General features: G+C 45.5%; 6 protein-coding genes across 6 annotated transcripts; 3 read left to right on the plus strand and 3 right to left on the minus strand.

The window, feature by feature from the left end:
• The first annotated feature begins 223 nt into the window (after nucleotides 1–223).
• On the plus strand, nucleotides 224–5024 carry V1512DRAFT_236955 (putative death-receptor fusion protein-domain-containing protein). Its single transcript, XM_066914135.1, has 2 exons — nucleotides 224–540; nucleotides 592–5024. The coding sequence occupies exons 1-2, from the start codon at nucleotides 377–379 to the stop codon at nucleotides 4976–4978; spliced, it is 4551 nt and encodes a 1516-aa protein (XP_066772166.1). The 5' UTR covers nucleotides 224–376; the 3' UTR covers nucleotides 4979–5024.
• A 1-nt stretch (nucleotide 5025) lies between these two features.
• Nucleotides 5026–7109, minus strand: V1512DRAFT_247038 (uncharacterized protein; the record flags this gene model as incomplete). Its single annotated transcript, XM_066914467.1, has 2 exons — nucleotides 5026–6458; nucleotides 6506–7109. The coding sequence occupies 2 exons, from the start codon at nucleotides 7107–7109 to the stop codon at nucleotides 5026–5028; spliced, it is 2037 nt and encodes a 678-aa protein (XP_066772167.1).
• A 273-nt stretch (nucleotides 7110–7382) lies between these two features.
• V1512DRAFT_236963 (velvet factor-domain-containing protein) lies at nucleotides 7383–8893 on the plus strand. The gene is made up of 2 exons (XM_066914136.1): nucleotides 7383–7603; nucleotides 7664–8893. The coding sequence occupies exons 1-2, from the start codon at nucleotides 7524–7526 to the stop codon at nucleotides 8433–8435; spliced, it is 852 nt and encodes a 283-aa protein (XP_066772168.1). The 5' UTR covers nucleotides 7383–7523; the 3' UTR covers nucleotides 8436–8893.
• On the minus strand, nucleotides 8778–10427 carry V1512DRAFT_261209 (ELMO/CED-12 family-domain-containing protein). Its single transcript, XM_066916019.1, has one exon. It carries the CDS (start codon nucleotides 10380–10382, stop codon nucleotides 8883–8885), a length of 1500 nt encoding a protein of 499 aa, XP_066772169.1. The 5' UTR covers nucleotides 10383–10427; the 3' UTR covers nucleotides 8778–8882.
• A 76-nt stretch (nucleotides 10428–10503) lies between these two features.
• V1512DRAFT_261210 (uncharacterized protein) lies at nucleotides 10504–11868 on the minus strand. Its single transcript, XM_066916020.1, has 3 exons — nucleotides 11792–11868; nucleotides 11362–11745; nucleotides 10504–11314 (listed from the first exon to the last, which is right to left on the minus strand). Exons 1-3 carry the CDS (start codon nucleotides 11802–11804, stop codon nucleotides 10635–10637), a joined length of 1077 nt encoding a protein of 358 aa, XP_066772170.1. The 5' UTR covers nucleotides 11805–11868; the 3' UTR covers nucleotides 10504–10634.
• Nucleotides 11869–12164: 296 nt separating this feature from the next.
• On the plus strand, nucleotides 12165–15510 carry V1512DRAFT_261212 (uncharacterized protein). The gene is made up of 2 exons (XM_066916021.1): nucleotides 12165–13503; nucleotides 13552–15510. The coding sequence occupies exons 1-2, from the start codon at nucleotides 12379–12381 to the stop codon at nucleotides 15406–15408; spliced, it is 2982 nt and encodes a 993-aa protein (XP_066772171.1). The 5' UTR covers nucleotides 12165–12378; the 3' UTR covers nucleotides 15409–15510.
• The last annotated feature ends 39 nt before the right edge of the window (nucleotides 15511–15549 follow it).

A 15549-nucleotide genomic window follows, 5' to 3' on the forward strand; every position in this document is an offset into this window, starting at 1 on the left:
CATCATGAGCATAAACGCATTCAGCGTGATTTATGGAGTTCCTCAAATCATACCTGAAGCTTGGCCTGAGTGCTAGTTGCGCAGACGTAAGCCTACTACATGCAGCCACCAAACACGTCAGCCACTGCACACCGCTGGTCCAAATCTCTTCTGTCCACTGGATTTTCAAAGTAAATTGAATGAACAGGTAACGTAGGAATACTATTGGAATAGGGTTTTTAGATCTTAAAACTCTAAACAGTAACGTTTGTCGAATTTTCACAAAACTGTTCCAAACCACTGTACATTAGGCCAAAGTTCAGTCAGACACTGCAGGATATATTTGCTTTAAGCATGGAACTAGGCTGAAGAGACAGATTGGTATAAATTAGTGGATATGGCCCAATCGACTACGATCACAGCTCATGAATCAATACGTGGAATTATTGCTCCTCCTCGTCAACCTAGTGAACCACTGACTGCGGAGGAATTGACAGCTGTAAGAAAATACATAGTTGATTTGAAGGCTGAGGAGTTTTTGGCTACAGGTAGCAATGCTATGTAAGTGGTGCGTCTAAAATCAGGCTTGAATCGCACATAACAATCACCCAGATCACTTTCGTCAATATACCCGTTCTTATTAGAGTCGCTGTTGAACTCACCTGGATTAGGTGATTATCGTACACTAGCAACTGATGCACTGTCAGTGTGGACACAGCGTACAAGTCAGTGCTGCTCCAAATCGCAGAAGTTCACATCGATCTTGCTCCAGCAGTGTACTGCAGCTTCGGTACATGACGCTGATGTAGTGTTTGACTTTGTGTGTGAATATTGGACAGACTCAGGGGCTGCATTAGGAAATGCTTTAAGAGAACTGTTTTTGAAAACAATCTCTTTAATTGAGCGTATATGGACAGCTGACGAGAAGCGGACGAGATTAGGTCGATGGGTCGATCAGATTCTCAAATACCCCAAGGCAATGCGTGTTGTATACTTCACAATTGAGATTTTAGCAAAACAACTTGGAGGACGTGCAATCTTGAAAAAGAAGCCTACACTGCTTGTCGAATCATTGAATTTAACCTACAGCAACGCGCTTGCCAATCCCGTGTCAAAGATGATCACGGCTATACTTGTAACAATTCGCCAGGATGACATCAAACAGTTGGGTAAAAAACCTGACAAAGATGCGGTTGACGAGATAGACGTGAAATGGCTAGGTTTATGGATAGACGATGTCAGAGAAGCTTTGAAGGACGACAACCTCCGACCTCATATACAGATTTACCTGTTACCTTATATTTTCAGAGTCTCGTCAAAAGCGTACCGGATGTTTTTGGCAAATTTAGCAGCCATGGACAACGGCGAGAACTTTTTGCATTTACAAGTTTGCTGCTTCAAAGTCGGTCAGGATCTTCGTTTGCTTGAAGATGACAGTTCCGAAATATCGGTACTTTCAACGAGCTTTTTAAGTAGTCTGTTTTGCCATTCATCGCCTGATTTGAGAATCGGAGGACTTTCTCTTGCAGTTTCATCACCACGAGCGTCAAAGCCCATTTCTTCCGATGTGCTCGACATCATCGCTTCCAATTTTGACCAGTTATTTCTCGAATCTGATCCAGAATTTAGAAACCGTATCTATGGATTTATGCGACAAATGATAACACGGATTCGTGATTCTTGCGTCTACCTCTATCGTGAAATTAAGAAAAAAGGGTCAAACGAAGGTCTTGAAAACATGATCAAAGCCAACAAAAAATTTGTGGACACGTATATCACTTATCTTCAACAACTGCTGCGCCCGGGATCATCATATCAGCGAATAAATACTGGCTTAAGATTGTACATGACTCTGGTTCGCTCGGGTTTGGACGAGAAAGTGGACGCCAAATGGCACGACAAAAATCATCTCGACTTCCCATTTAATGTAACACTTTACACAAAAAATTGTGTCCGACTGCTGATAGATAATCTGGTCAATAACTACGAAGATATTCGCGAGACATCAGCTGCTTTATTAAAAATGGCCCCTGTTGACGCGTTGCTGGAGGGAGAAACCGTGAGCGCCAGAAAGCTCGTCATAGACGGGTATGCGTCCAAGGGATACATTATGATCACAGGATTACGTGGTCGTGAAGGTGATGGCGGTGCCAGGATCTTGGACCTCTGCTACTACCTGTATGAAAGAATTGAGAAGAATTCAACGTTTCATCTAGAGTTTCTCTACCAGATTTTGAGCAACTTGGAAAATGCTATCAAAGAAGCTGAGCGTAATCTGGCACTAGCGGTTACAGACTTTCCATTGCATGGGTATTTCACAACTTTGCGATTGATTTTCGATAAGCTGAACTACTCAAATATTGCAAATACTGATTTTTTTGCCGTGTTGTTGACTAGATTATGCGATTTGTCGCGCGCGATCTGGGAGATTGTGGAGCCGACACTATGTAGTGACGCTCCGGAAGGGAGCATGCCTGATGAAATCGAAGAGGAGTATTTGCAAAATCTCGAGAAAGATCATGGACCAGCGTCTCAGGTCGTTTTGAGCTACTCGTGGCGCGCAATTGGCGAGTCCAGTGGGCTGTTAACAACGTTGCTTACACGCGTTCCGGAAGGAATGCTTAGCGATAATCAATTGCGTGGTATCGGTCAACTTTTGCTTACTGAATTGGCTAGTATCAGACATCGTGGTGCATTTTCGTCGATCTATCCAACATTTGTAGCGTGTTGCAGTCGATGTAACGTCTCTCCTCGTGAAGAATTGTCAAAGTTGCCGCAGTTGTGGCTTGACGAAAACATTGAACTGGTGCAGACACAGGCCCAGGTCATCACTCGTCGGTCGGGTGGCCTGCCGTATCTTGTTACAGGAGTTTTAGCTGCAGAGTCAGATCCAGAACGACCACTTTTGCGCCGTACATTTGAGAGTTTGTCGGCCATTGCACAGACGCCCGTGATCATGACTGACGATAAAGTTGACTTGCCACAAGTGCATGCTCTGAACTGTATTAAATCTGTTTTTATTGAAGCAAAACTTTCCTCTGCGTCCGCTTTTTACATCGATCAGGCTTTGGCGATGGCCATCACAGCTTTTGCAAGCGAAGTCTGGTCTATTCGAAATTGCGGTGTGATGATGTTTGCTGCGCTACAAACTCGCCTGTTTGGAAGCCGTAAGGTGACAGACTCGAGACTGACAGTTGGTAATATGTCTGCAAGACTGTTCTTTGGCAGGTATAAACAAATCAAAGATATTTTGCAGCGACATCTTGAACAGCACGTGGATCAATTGAATTCAGGTGAAAGCGCAAATGTCGAGACAGTTTATCCCGTGTTGTCGCTGTTGTCTCGGCTCGAGGGAACAAACGACTACACTGGTTTAGAGCCTTTTAGGCCGCTGATCATGAGCTGCCTGTCGAGCCGGATCTGGAAAATTAGAGAGAGCGCGGCGTGGTCATTAATGGCACTCGTGAGCAGGGATAGTCTGATTGACACTGTTGTAGGACTCATTAACGAGCTCACACCTAGAGCTCAGAATGGTAATCATGGCCGGCTGCTGGCGGTCCAAGCACTTGTTGAGAAATACTTGCGTGGGCGTGAAAGTGTCGTGGATGACAAGATATATCATGAATTGATTGAACAATTTGGCGTTGTGATGTACAATCGATGCTCGCCAAACGCTTTGCTGTTTATAAGGATCTGCAAGCTACTGGCTGATTGTGTTACAAACGGCACAGAGAAGAGAGACCAGCTACAGCTTTTGATGGCTAAATACTTAAGTACAGGCATATACAGGTGCGGTCGCGGTGTAGGCGACAAATTACTAGATACACAGTGCATTCAGTATTTCACAGAGCAAATTCTACAGAGAATGAAGCTCACGGCTGATGTAGATACTATGTTTTCAGATCTAGTGTCATGCCTGTCTGTGGATAACCAAGATGCATGTATAGCTTCACTCGAAGTAATTTGCTCTCATGTCGGGGAACTAAAGGTGGAGATTTGCGACACGTTGACTGATATAGTATTCGACTTGCGCCGGTATAGACGCATCAGTCCATATGCCATCCGTCTGTATGTGGCTCTAATTTTGCGACAGGATTTGACCACGTACAAGCCAAGCGCAGGCGTGTATTATGAGGTTGTTAACTTGATTAATGTTCGTATTGAAGAGCAGGACCTACAATCAGAGGCTGCCATCGAGGCTCTTGGCGTCCTGTCTGCGCTGAGACCGATTGACGGATTTTTTGACTCAATACGAGCTTCTGTCATGGCAGACGAGATGCCATTTTCTGTGCGTCGGGCAGGCCTTGTTTCGACAATTGCATTTTTAAAGACAACATACCTTCTCACATCAAACCGCGCCATGCTCCCAGAAGAAACCGAGCGGGTCGAAGCGGAAATACTCAAGCTATATGCTGTGCTTGACGATGATGACGAGGAGCTTCGAGCTATGGCAACTGAATTTTTAAGCTTAGATGTTCTGAAGTTGAAGTTTGTGACAACAAGCGTTTATTTGAAACGTACCGGCCGAGCTATGCTTAAAAATTTCAAGGCAGCTATTTTCTCCGCAACAGTCAAGGAGTTAATACCGGTCCAACCAGGGGCACAAGGCTTTGAAACCGCACTGACGACCGACACGGCTTTGTTTGTGATTGAGAGTCCAAATCTGTACCGTGATGAGATTGAGACATCTCAGATTTGGGAGGACATTGGCGAAAATGCACTACTCAATCCGAAAGTTCAATCGCAATTACTTGCAGCGGTACGTGAAAGCTTGCCTGCTCTACTGTTGGTCATCGAATCACAAGGTTACGATGGCCCTTTGGGATGGGTTTCGAAGCCTGAAGTGTTCACTCTTGGTATGAAAGTTTTGCGACTGTATCGACTTCTGTCACAGAAAGCTCTGATACCCGAACAGGACCTTGGTGAAGTCTATGAAAAAATTAGAGTACTGGCATGCAAGAATTCTGTGCATTTTATGTGGGGGCCGTGGGAGTTGTAACAAAGATCTTAGTTTTGTATATATACTACAGCTACTGTAACATTTTCTTACATGCGCTCTACCGGCGTGAGACCAAGCAAGATCATACCGCTCTTGAGTACATTCCGGGCGGACGAATAGAGCGCCATGCGGGCAGCCGCGATCTCCGGTTCCTGACCGGCAACCCAGAGGATATTGTAGCAGCTTGAGACGATGTGAGTAAGTTTGAAAAGATATGACACCACAGTCGAGGGCTCGAGGTTGCGGTGGGCGTTCATAAGCACGTCAGGGTATTGTGCCAGAGCGCGGATGAGTTCCTCAGCAATTGGCTCAGTCAGGAGACTGTAGTCTGCATTGATAAGTGTGTCAACCGATAAATCTGCCCGGCGCTCCATTGAGCATAGACGGGAATGTGCGTATTGCAGGTATGGACCAGTGTCGCCCTCGAACGAGAGCATTCGGGTCCAGTCAAATTTGTAGTTGTTGACACGCTTGGCTTGCATGTCCTGAATCATAACGGCAGACATTCCGACAAGATCAGCAACTTCTTCTGGGTCTTCAACCTGATCGTACTTTGCCTCGTTCTTCTTCATGACCTCGTGCATTGCGTCCTTTGTGTCGTTCAAAATGGTGTCCAAAAACACGACCGTGCCCTTGCGAGTCTTCATTCCAAGCACGAGACCAAAACTGACGTGTATCATACTCTTTGCGAATGGGAATTCGCAAATCTCCATTGTCTTGAACAGCTGAGACATGTGCAAATCCTGCTGCGAGGCGACAACGTAAATCATCTTGTCAAAATGATACTTTTCGTATCGCTCAAGCGCAGCACCTAAATCTCGGGTCAAGTAGAGCGAAGTTCCGTCTGACTTGTGAATCAGAGCCTTCCCTAGCTTTTTGTTAAATTTGGTAAAATCCAGCAATTTTGCTCCGCGGTCTTCGTGCAAAACACCCTTTCCTTCAAGAATAGCAATCACACGATTCATAGCACTTTCTGAAACCTGAGACTCGCCTGAATACTCAGTGTAGTTAATGTTGAGACGTTTATATGTATCGGTGTACTTGACAATACTCAGGTCACGGAATCGTTTCCAGACAGCGAGCGCGGTCTCGTCGCCGTCCTCCATCCGCTTGAAATACTCCTTTGCCTCGGTATCCACTGGCCGGGACAGGAAAAAGTTTGGATCAGGGTCGGCAGCGTCCTTTAGGGGGTGGTTGGGATCGAGCTTAACTGCGTCGACCAGGGCCGCTTTGGTCAAAGTTTTTATGGCTTCCTCTGTTTCTGCAATCTCGGCGCCAAGTTTCGATTTTGCTTCTGCTCCGAGAGATGTTTCTAAGAGCCCTTCTTGTAACTTTGCAAGTTTCTCAATTGCTTCGCTGACATCCTTTTCTGAAGACTGCGCGTTGCTAACAGTGACGTATATTTTGAACAGATGATTGATTGGATCTCTTTCTAATTCTTCTTCACTTCCACACTTTGCAAATGCAATTGCCAACAAACCTGTCATGTCAGTGATGCACCCTCTTAAAAAGCGACAAAAGGCATACCAAACTGCTTTCCCCAGTCGCCGAGATAGTTCATTCGAATGACGTCGTATCCAAGTCGCTCGTGTAATGACGACAAAAATCCACCAATTATCGTGCTTCGAAGATGTCCAGCATGGAAGGGTTTTGCAATATTTGGCGAACTGAACTCGACAATGACTCGCTTGCCTGCGCCAACCTTAGAGTCACCATAGGTCGAGTTTGGTTTCAAAATCTCAGGCACAACGAGCTTGTAAAGCAGGACAGGAGAGAAGAAGAACTGCAAGAAAGGACCTTTTGCAATAACTTTTGAAAGAAGAGGAGTTGTCGGGAACTTTGAAGCCCACTCTTCTGCAAGCTCATCTGGCTTACGACCTTTGATTCTGAGTCTAGGAACAGCGACGACAAGATCACCACGGTCTGCGGTCATTGTCCACTCAAGACAAGGCACAATAGTCTCTGAATCGACCCCGGTGACGTCTGAGAGAAGTTTTGAGATATGAGCGCGAAAAAGGTCAAATGGGTTCCCTTCAATGTTGAGATTTGGAGAAGGGAACATTTCGAAAGTCGAAATGCCGGTCTTTGCGAGCCGGTCAGTGACAGCGACAATATCCGCTGGGGTTGACATTATGAGTGAAGGAGTATAAATTGAGCGCCTGAAAGAGTACGAGATCAGACGCAGCGAGGTGAGAAATCGCATATAAAGTCGAGAGGGCGAAATTGAATGAAACCTCAAAATTAAAAAAAATAAAATCATTAACCGATGTAAGGGTATTGTAGATAAATTAAAAAAGTTCTTAAAGGGTTTTGTGTCAAATTAAGCTATGAACATCAAGGGGTTTGTGTCTTGGCTTGAGCGCTTTGACGCGGCTGTTGCATAATAAACGCCAAACCCCGATCCGAGAGGGTCGTCACACCGTCATAGACTGGCTTCATGTCCTGAATCGGTCAACGTCTCGAGCTGGTAATCGTATAAGACTCAAAGTTCTCACTGTTTGAGTTTCCAGAGGAGTTGCTCCTTGTAAACTACACCACAGCAGAAATGGCGGCTTCGAAACTGCGGAATGAACCCTTGCCGCTCTTGAGAAGGCCGTCTGACATGGATGCCCCGCCTGACTTTGAGTATGATTTGTCCATTGTGATGATAAATGAAGAATAGTTGTTTGCTAAGATAGTTGCTAGGAAATACACTGCATCTCTACAGGTCATTCAACAGCCAGATAGAGCGCGATCTTGTGGAAGCGCTGATAGAGACAGAAGATGTCTTGACCCTCCTCCAGTATTGAAGTTGGATATTCGCGATTTGGCTACGGGTGAACCGGCACTGGATTATATGAAACGACTACTTTGGATTGTACAATGCTTTTTATATACAGCTACTGAAACTGGACAAGGCGAACAGATCCCAGTACAATCTGCTGGACGAATACTAGTAAGAGGCAACATGGTCAGTAACGCGCAGTACGTCGATCTAGATATTCCTGACCATAACGGCGAATCATGCTACTTTTGTTTTCCCGATCTTTCGTTTTCAACGGCTGGGTATTACAGACTGAAGTTTCAGTGGGCGTGGATTGACCACAGCGGCATTACTAACCATCAAGTGCGATCGATGGGCATAATGGGATATCAGATCAGTGACGTGTTTCGAGTGTACTCTGCCCGGGACTTCCCTAGTATGTTACCAATGACTCCAATTGCGCTTGCCCTAAAGCGGCATGGCTTGTGGATACGTGGCGGTATCCAAAGAAATCGCCGTTTTCGTCCTCCAGACCGTGAACATTTCGACACGCCAGAGAATGAAGAGGAAGGCAATGAGGAGTTAGACGATGACGCAGAGTACGGTGCGATTGTCGAAGTGAGCAACTGTCAGGAGCAGCAAGCTGAACAATTTTCTAAGCGCTCAGAGCACCTGGATGCCGCGGGAGTTCTGACTAAACGTACGAGTAACTGACGCACAACGAGCGAGATCTAAATTTTTACACACGTCCAACAAAATTGTTGTGAGCGAAGAGGGGAAAGGCAGGAGCATCTACAATTTGGTATACGGTTAAAGTGCATTTCAGCTTTATGTGCAGGGTCAGCTTTGTGATCTACGCTCGCTAGCTCACAATTCAATTTCAATGAGGGGCAGATTGCGCCGCTGATTCTGCATGGGGTTAGGTGTTTTATGGGCCGGGTAATTGCAGTCTAATTTCGACAAGTCTTTTATTGTTCGAAAGCTGAACAGATGGACTCGGACAATATGATCATCGTGAACCTGAACCGGTTTATCGTCGTCACATTTGAGATGTTATTGACTTCGTCTTGATAAATTTACATTGCATCAAAATATCTAACTAAAAGATAGTACACCAATTAAATTTACCCTCATAATCGATACTATAATATAAAAACAAGTTTACTCCTTTTTACTCTTTGTGCCCGTTCTATCGGTATACGCAGGAGCGCTCTTCGTAGCCACAAGTTCAGTACTGGACAAATCGTCTAATTCGTACTCCGCCAGCATTTTCTCTTCTGCCTCGACCCGTTCCACCTCGCGGCGGTCTTTGAGTTCGACGAAATCAAAATGATACGCGAATTCACTTTTCCCGTATGGCAGGCTCGCAAACACGTACTCGCGCCGATAGAAGTAGTAGTACAAATTGGGAAACTCGGCAAAAATCGGATAAATGCTTGACCACATGAACGGCCGTTTTTGAACAACGACCTCCATTTTGTGCGTGAAGGACGCAAAACATTTGTCAAAGTCCATGATTGTCCGGACCGTGCGTTTGCGAACCTCATTCTGCCAGAACCGATGGAACTCCATGTACACGTACGAGTGTAGGTTAGCCAAGAGGTCCCACAGATCTTCCGACGTCGAGTTTGACTGCATTGAGCATATGATCCACAGCCGAAGCTCGCCTGTATATACTAATCGCGCTATGAACGACGTGATGTGGATCGAGACCAGTGCAGCAGGGTACCACGGTGTTCTCAGTGTATCAAGATGAATCTCTGGAGAGCGTGATTGAACAATAATTCGTGCCATGTGTCCGGTATGGTGCAAGCACATGTGATGAAAGAAGTGCAAGCCTAGCTTGCCTGTTCCTCGAAAATCGTCACTCGGATCCACGCCTTGGAATCCGAGCGTGACCCAGTTATGTCCTCCACGCGACCGTCTCGAAACAGCAGCAGTGTTTGCAGACGAAGGCCAGTAGCTGTGACCGTGCAAAACACTCCAAATCTCAGTTAACTGCTTGTTGGCATCATTCCATTCGACTTTCTCGCGTGACAGGTCCATCAACTCAACCCGCAGTCGCTCAATCAACAAAATCTGCCGGACAGACTTCTCGAGAAATTTGGAAGCCGGTTTTGTGATGTCCATTCCTTTCAATCGGCAGACAGACAGAGTCAGCGTCTTTGCAAGGTCGTCGCCATCCAACACTGCTGGTGAATGCGAGTACTGATCTATCGTCTGACGTTCTTCAAATAACTCATCTGACAGAATGAACTCCAAATCTACCAGCCATACTGCTCTGCGCGTCAGTAATCGATGATATGCGGCAGCGTTTGCTAACGCTGCTCGTCTGTCTTCGCTATTGCCTAACTTGCATATACGATCAATAGTGCACCCACCCCATAAGTAATGCAGAATTCTCTTGTAAACTTTGTAAAGCGACAAGAAAAATACAGTACCAAAAGTCTGGATCTTCCACGCAAGTCCACGACTATCATTCCGTTTCGGATTCGAATCCATAAACCTGACTACATGTGTACCGCGGTCTATGAAATCCAGTTCTCGCTTTCTTCTGGCCAAGCATAAAGAGCAAGAGTCCCCGACTGCTTGTAAAAACAGCACAAAAAACTTTACTGCTGGTGGGGGAATTATTGGAGCTAAGCTTTTTAACGACGACATATTTCGTTTGTTGAGTTGGCACGACTTTGCACAATTTGATGTACGCTGAGCGACACCCAAATTGTCACAAGCACTGTGCGGCTGAGCTGAATCAGGTAGGACAACTTTAATTTCCCCTTGATTTAACTTGGCGAAAACAATCAATTTGACCCTTTACGCAATACACAATAGCACACCAATACTCCATATAACACCAATACATCGCCAACTACACAGATTATACTCATGAAAACACCGGAAACACAAAAAAAATCACTGTTGACTCAATTGCTCGGCCGTTGAAGTTAACAAGGCGGCAAACGTGCCGACGCTTCCAACAACTACTCCGACAGCAGCGGCAGCGGCATATTTTCCAATAGTCGCCATAGGAGACGAACGAGCCGGTAGGGAGATTTCAGTCCGACGGCGTTTATTGGCTCCATTCTCTGGGTTACTTTGATATGTCTGTACTGCCACACTGCTAGCACTAGCTTGAATAGTTTCGTGGTCAACATCGTCACTGTCATCGTCACGTTTACGCTTCCGTGTCGTGCTCTCAGCCGAGTTTTCTCGAAGCAGCTCGACTGGTTCTTCTATCGTTTCATCGACAAGTACCACTTCATCGTTCGCAAGCAAAACTTCTTTCACATTATCAGTTTCGCAAATTGGCACTAGAGTGTCATCTCTTGTCAGATCAGTCTCAGTTACACTAGTCCTGTCTGCTGCATTCTCAATTGACGTGAACTCAGGCTCTTTAAAACTGGAACTTTCTTCACTATTGACCGTAGGCTGTGGAGTCACTGTTACTACTGTGTGCTCATGGTCTTGCTCAAGCTCAGAATCAGATAAGTCACGGATACCATATCCTTTAACAGGTGCCGAGACTGGATTAAGCGTGACTGATTGCGTTGTCATTTCGTACTGTACGCGAATGGACAGTTCCGGGATCAATGCTTTCCGTATATTAGCGACTGAGGTATGCTCAAATTATTTGACTTACAATGTCCATAAATCATTTCAGTACCAAGCACAATTTCATCGCCGTGGTTCAATTCTATTCCGTCCATAGGCACACGTTGTCCAGATTTAAATGTGCCATGGAGAGAACCTGTGTCACGAATCTTAAGTTTTCCATCGTCAGCCAGATCAATGTAGATTGTTGCGTGGTGACGTGAGATGTTGGGCGAATCAAAGTAGGCATTGTTTGATGCTGGTCGTAGGTGCTTTCTGGTGCTATGTGACGATCGACCGAGCACAATATACGAAGAATTCTGTGTCGCTGTTGAGAGTACGATTGTACGGTCTAGGATCGGACTAGTCATGGTCTTGAGGGAAGACCTACTGGAGACGGTTGCTGGGAGCGGCGTAAGTACTAGTTTTGCGGCTGATCTGTTAGTTGGTGAAGTATGATTAGCAAGAACAAAACTCACCTTTTACTTCCATAATTACAGTTTCACCACTTTAGATTATTCAAAATCACAAGTGAAAAGATGACGATGAGTTGAATTCATCCGAGTAAATTGATGCGTTAATTGAGGTGGTCACGTCAAGAGAGTGTCAATCCGGGTAACTCTCATACTATTGCCGTTCATGTCGATTACTACAGTTTTAACTCCAAGTATATTATTTGAGTGTATATAAGATCAACTGACTTAGTTCATATTATATATATATACAGCTACACGGAAGTATGTAATAATAAAATGATTAGGTAATGCATAAAATAATGCGAGTGTCAATTAATTGCGTCTGCCGTTTAAGGTAACCCCTGAGCATCTCTGTAGTTGCGCACCCACCAACCCAGGAAATTCAAACAGATCTTGGTTTAGGGGTAAGTAGTAAAATGTCCATAATTGCCTTATAAGTCTCGATCTTCGACTCAAATTTGAACTTCTTCAAAAAGAAGATCTTTCAGGAACTTAAATTAAAGTGAATGTGTTGTGAACTGGTAACTGGTCGTATCTGCTAATTGTAGAACTTCATCACCAGTGAACTGTTGATATCACAACAATCACCAATGGCCTTGGATACTCCTGTTCCAGCTACTCCTGTTCAGCCTGCGCGCTCGGCCTCGGAAAATCCCGTATTGGATCCACAGTACGTCGGTCCAAATGCAGCGGCTGCAGTGCTAGCGTCGGACTCACTTGTTCGGGCATATGGTCTTTCTGTATTGCCCCCCGACCCTGCTGCTTTAGTTACTTTGAACTTTTTCCTTGACCATGTCGTACTTCTTTTTCTTTCTCGGGCACGATCGTCACTAATTGGTCCACTTCGAACTGCAACTAGAAGTATTTTCAAAAACCAATTAGCGGAGGATGCAATTGCTGAGGCAGAGACTGAACTTCGATCGTACATTCGCACCCCAGAAGAGGAAGTTGCTCTACTAAGTACGTCGTCTGTCAACACATCAAATGTGGCATTTGATCCTGCACAGGCATGGCAAATGGCCCGTGTCAGGTGCATGGTATACTCATCTCTTGGTGAAATAGAAGAGGCAGACATACTTAATGTTACGCCCGAGCAACATAGTCTATTCTCCTCCGGCGGCCCATCTGATCCTTCAGACTTGATACCGCCTATCGCTACCATTTTTTTGACATCAATTCTCGAGTTTTTTGCAGAGCATGCGTTATTGGTTGCTGGCAGAGCAGTATTAAGCCGGTATCTTGTCACAGTTGCATCAAATAAGCAGACAAATAATCCTGCTCTTGTGTTAAGGCTGGAAGAAAGTGACGTTGAGAAGTTAGCGCTTGATCCACAGATTGGGAAGGTGTGGAGACAGTGGAGAAAGCGTCATCGTGGCGTGCTTTCGTCACCATTTTCGTTCTCGCTGTCGTCACCGTTCACGATTCCAGATACACCCACGACGCCCAGCATAGCTCCAACATCGCCGATGACACCATTGATGCAACAAACTGAACCTACGCCGACCACGTCCCCTACTAACTCAGCCAAAGTAGAGGACAATTCTGAAACAGTTTATTTGACTTCAAGAGAGAACAAAAAAATGCGACCGATCAGTGTCGATAACGGCGTTTTGTCGCTAGATGATAGCGACAATGATGATGACAAGTCAACACTGGACTCGTCTAACGCGAGGGGCGACGGCATCTCAATTCCATTAACTCCGGCTACCATTCAGGTACTTTAGGTTTAATCAGATCTAGATGTAAGCAGCTCATATCATTAGGAACGCCGAAAATCACGTCCGTGGAGTTTTCACGGTCAAAGATTTTCACTCTACGAAAGTTTTGCTGCTATGGCTGGCTCGCCGTGGGAGCAGGCCAATCGGACGGCATCGCCCATATGTGAACAACAGGAACAACCTATTGTTGCTGCACACAATAGTGAACACTATCATTCACTTGCAAGGCCAGATACACCGGTTGAGACTGAGAGTCCAGCTACACCCCGGAGCGAAAATGCAGATCCAAATCACAGCACATCTGATCTAAATCCAATATCGCCGTCGTCTTACTACTTTAGCCAAGAAGAGGAATCTAATGACACACTTGCGCGCCTAGAGTCACCCGCTTCAACTCAAGCAGAGACTGAGATGGAGTCTAAGGTATCAAGCACTAATGCTTTAGAGCCACCCATAGAATTAAAAAATGCTTTGAACTCCTTGAATGAGTCGAGTGCGCCAGCAAAGTCAGAGTCGATTACGTCGAGGTCAGTGAAGTCGGAAGAAACACAACCTATCATCTTACTGGCCTCTGCTCCACTGAGTTACAGCGTACAAAAACCAGAGATTTTTGCGGAACCCAGTTCTACTTCGTCAAACAATTCTAGCTCGAGCAAGCGTCAATCCGCCATTTCTCAGAAATTCAAACGCGGAATTCATCCTTCGTTGGAATCAAGCACTGTGCCTGGGTTCAGCACATCGGTACCTTCTGAAAAGGTGCGAAAGTACATTTGGGTGTCGAACCAGCGCCTTGACGGCGATAGTAGCTCGTCATCAAAATCGGGACAAGATGGCGGGTATGAGGACGAACGCGATGTTTCTCACGTGTCATTTGAACGACTACTGAACAGCGATGTTACGTACACGTTGAATCTTACTCCCGATAGACTTCGAGAAGCAAAGCCATTCTACGGTGGAAGAATGAATATTAATGCAAGTACTAGAGGTGAATCGTCAACACAAGCACACAGCTCCAGCAACGCAGTTGCCGCTACCAGCCAGACAAAGCAGTCTTTTAGTAAAAGCAGTCTGGGGTCACCGGTCATGCTGGCAAGCACACGGCCAAAGACTGCACGAGACGAGTCAGTCAGGGCAACGGCTGGCGCAACACAGGAGCTGATGAAAATGCTGCGACAGTCGCCTTCAGGAGACGATTTATCTGACGGCGGAGAAAGTCTCGTGCTGCGAGAATCTCCAGAGCATAGCGTTGCCCAGTCATACCGACATAAAGGTGGTGGTACGACGAATGCGACGCACTCTCAAGTACGTTCAGAGGCAGACAGTGTACCTGTTCCTGAAATCCCTGAGCAGTATCGACAACAGACACAATCACCTCAGCAGCATCAACGGCAGACAGATTTGCCGTCGCAAGCACAACATGAAGCAGAGCATCATTTACTGAAGAGAAAACCGTCTATCATGAACAGACTAGGATTTTCAAGCATTGCGACATCGAAAACACCTGAAACCCCGCCATTGCTTTCTGCGCACACTCAGAAGCCATATCCAGCACACTTAGCAGAATCAGTGTCGCCAAATACAGCATATAGCTCCACTAGTACAGGGAGTTTGGTCGGTAGCGCGAGCGGCATCAATGCTCGACCTTCGACTGCGAAACAAGTTGCACGCGACGATTTGTCACCGGAGACTCAAACATTGAGCTCAGACCTGGCGAGTTTTTTACGCAATACGGTTCCAGACGAGGATGTGCGGCGTGCATCAGGTGAGAAGGAAGTTACAGAACGCACGACGAAGATAGGCCATTCAAGCATTGGATATCAACGGAACCAAAGCAAGACTAATGGAGATCACAAGAGAAAGAGCAAGAGAAGTATAAACATTTTTCGACTTTTAAAAGGTTAAAAACATGTGGAGTTTTAAGTTAATTTATGATATTGAGCATGATTTTATATGAGCTTTGTTATGTATATAGAGTTACAATTTTTGAAGGCATTACACATCTTATTATTCGAGTGTACTGTAGTATACAAAATTTAAAGTTTA

The sequence above is a fragment of the Lipomyces arxii genome (assembly GCF_038497795.1).
Source record: "Lipomyces arxii strain Phaff 12-163 unplaced genomic scaffold V1512scaffold_5, whole genome shotgun sequence".
NCBI lineage: Eukaryota > Fungi > Ascomycota > Lipomycetes > Lipomycetales > Lipomycetaceae > Lipomyces > Lipomyces arxii.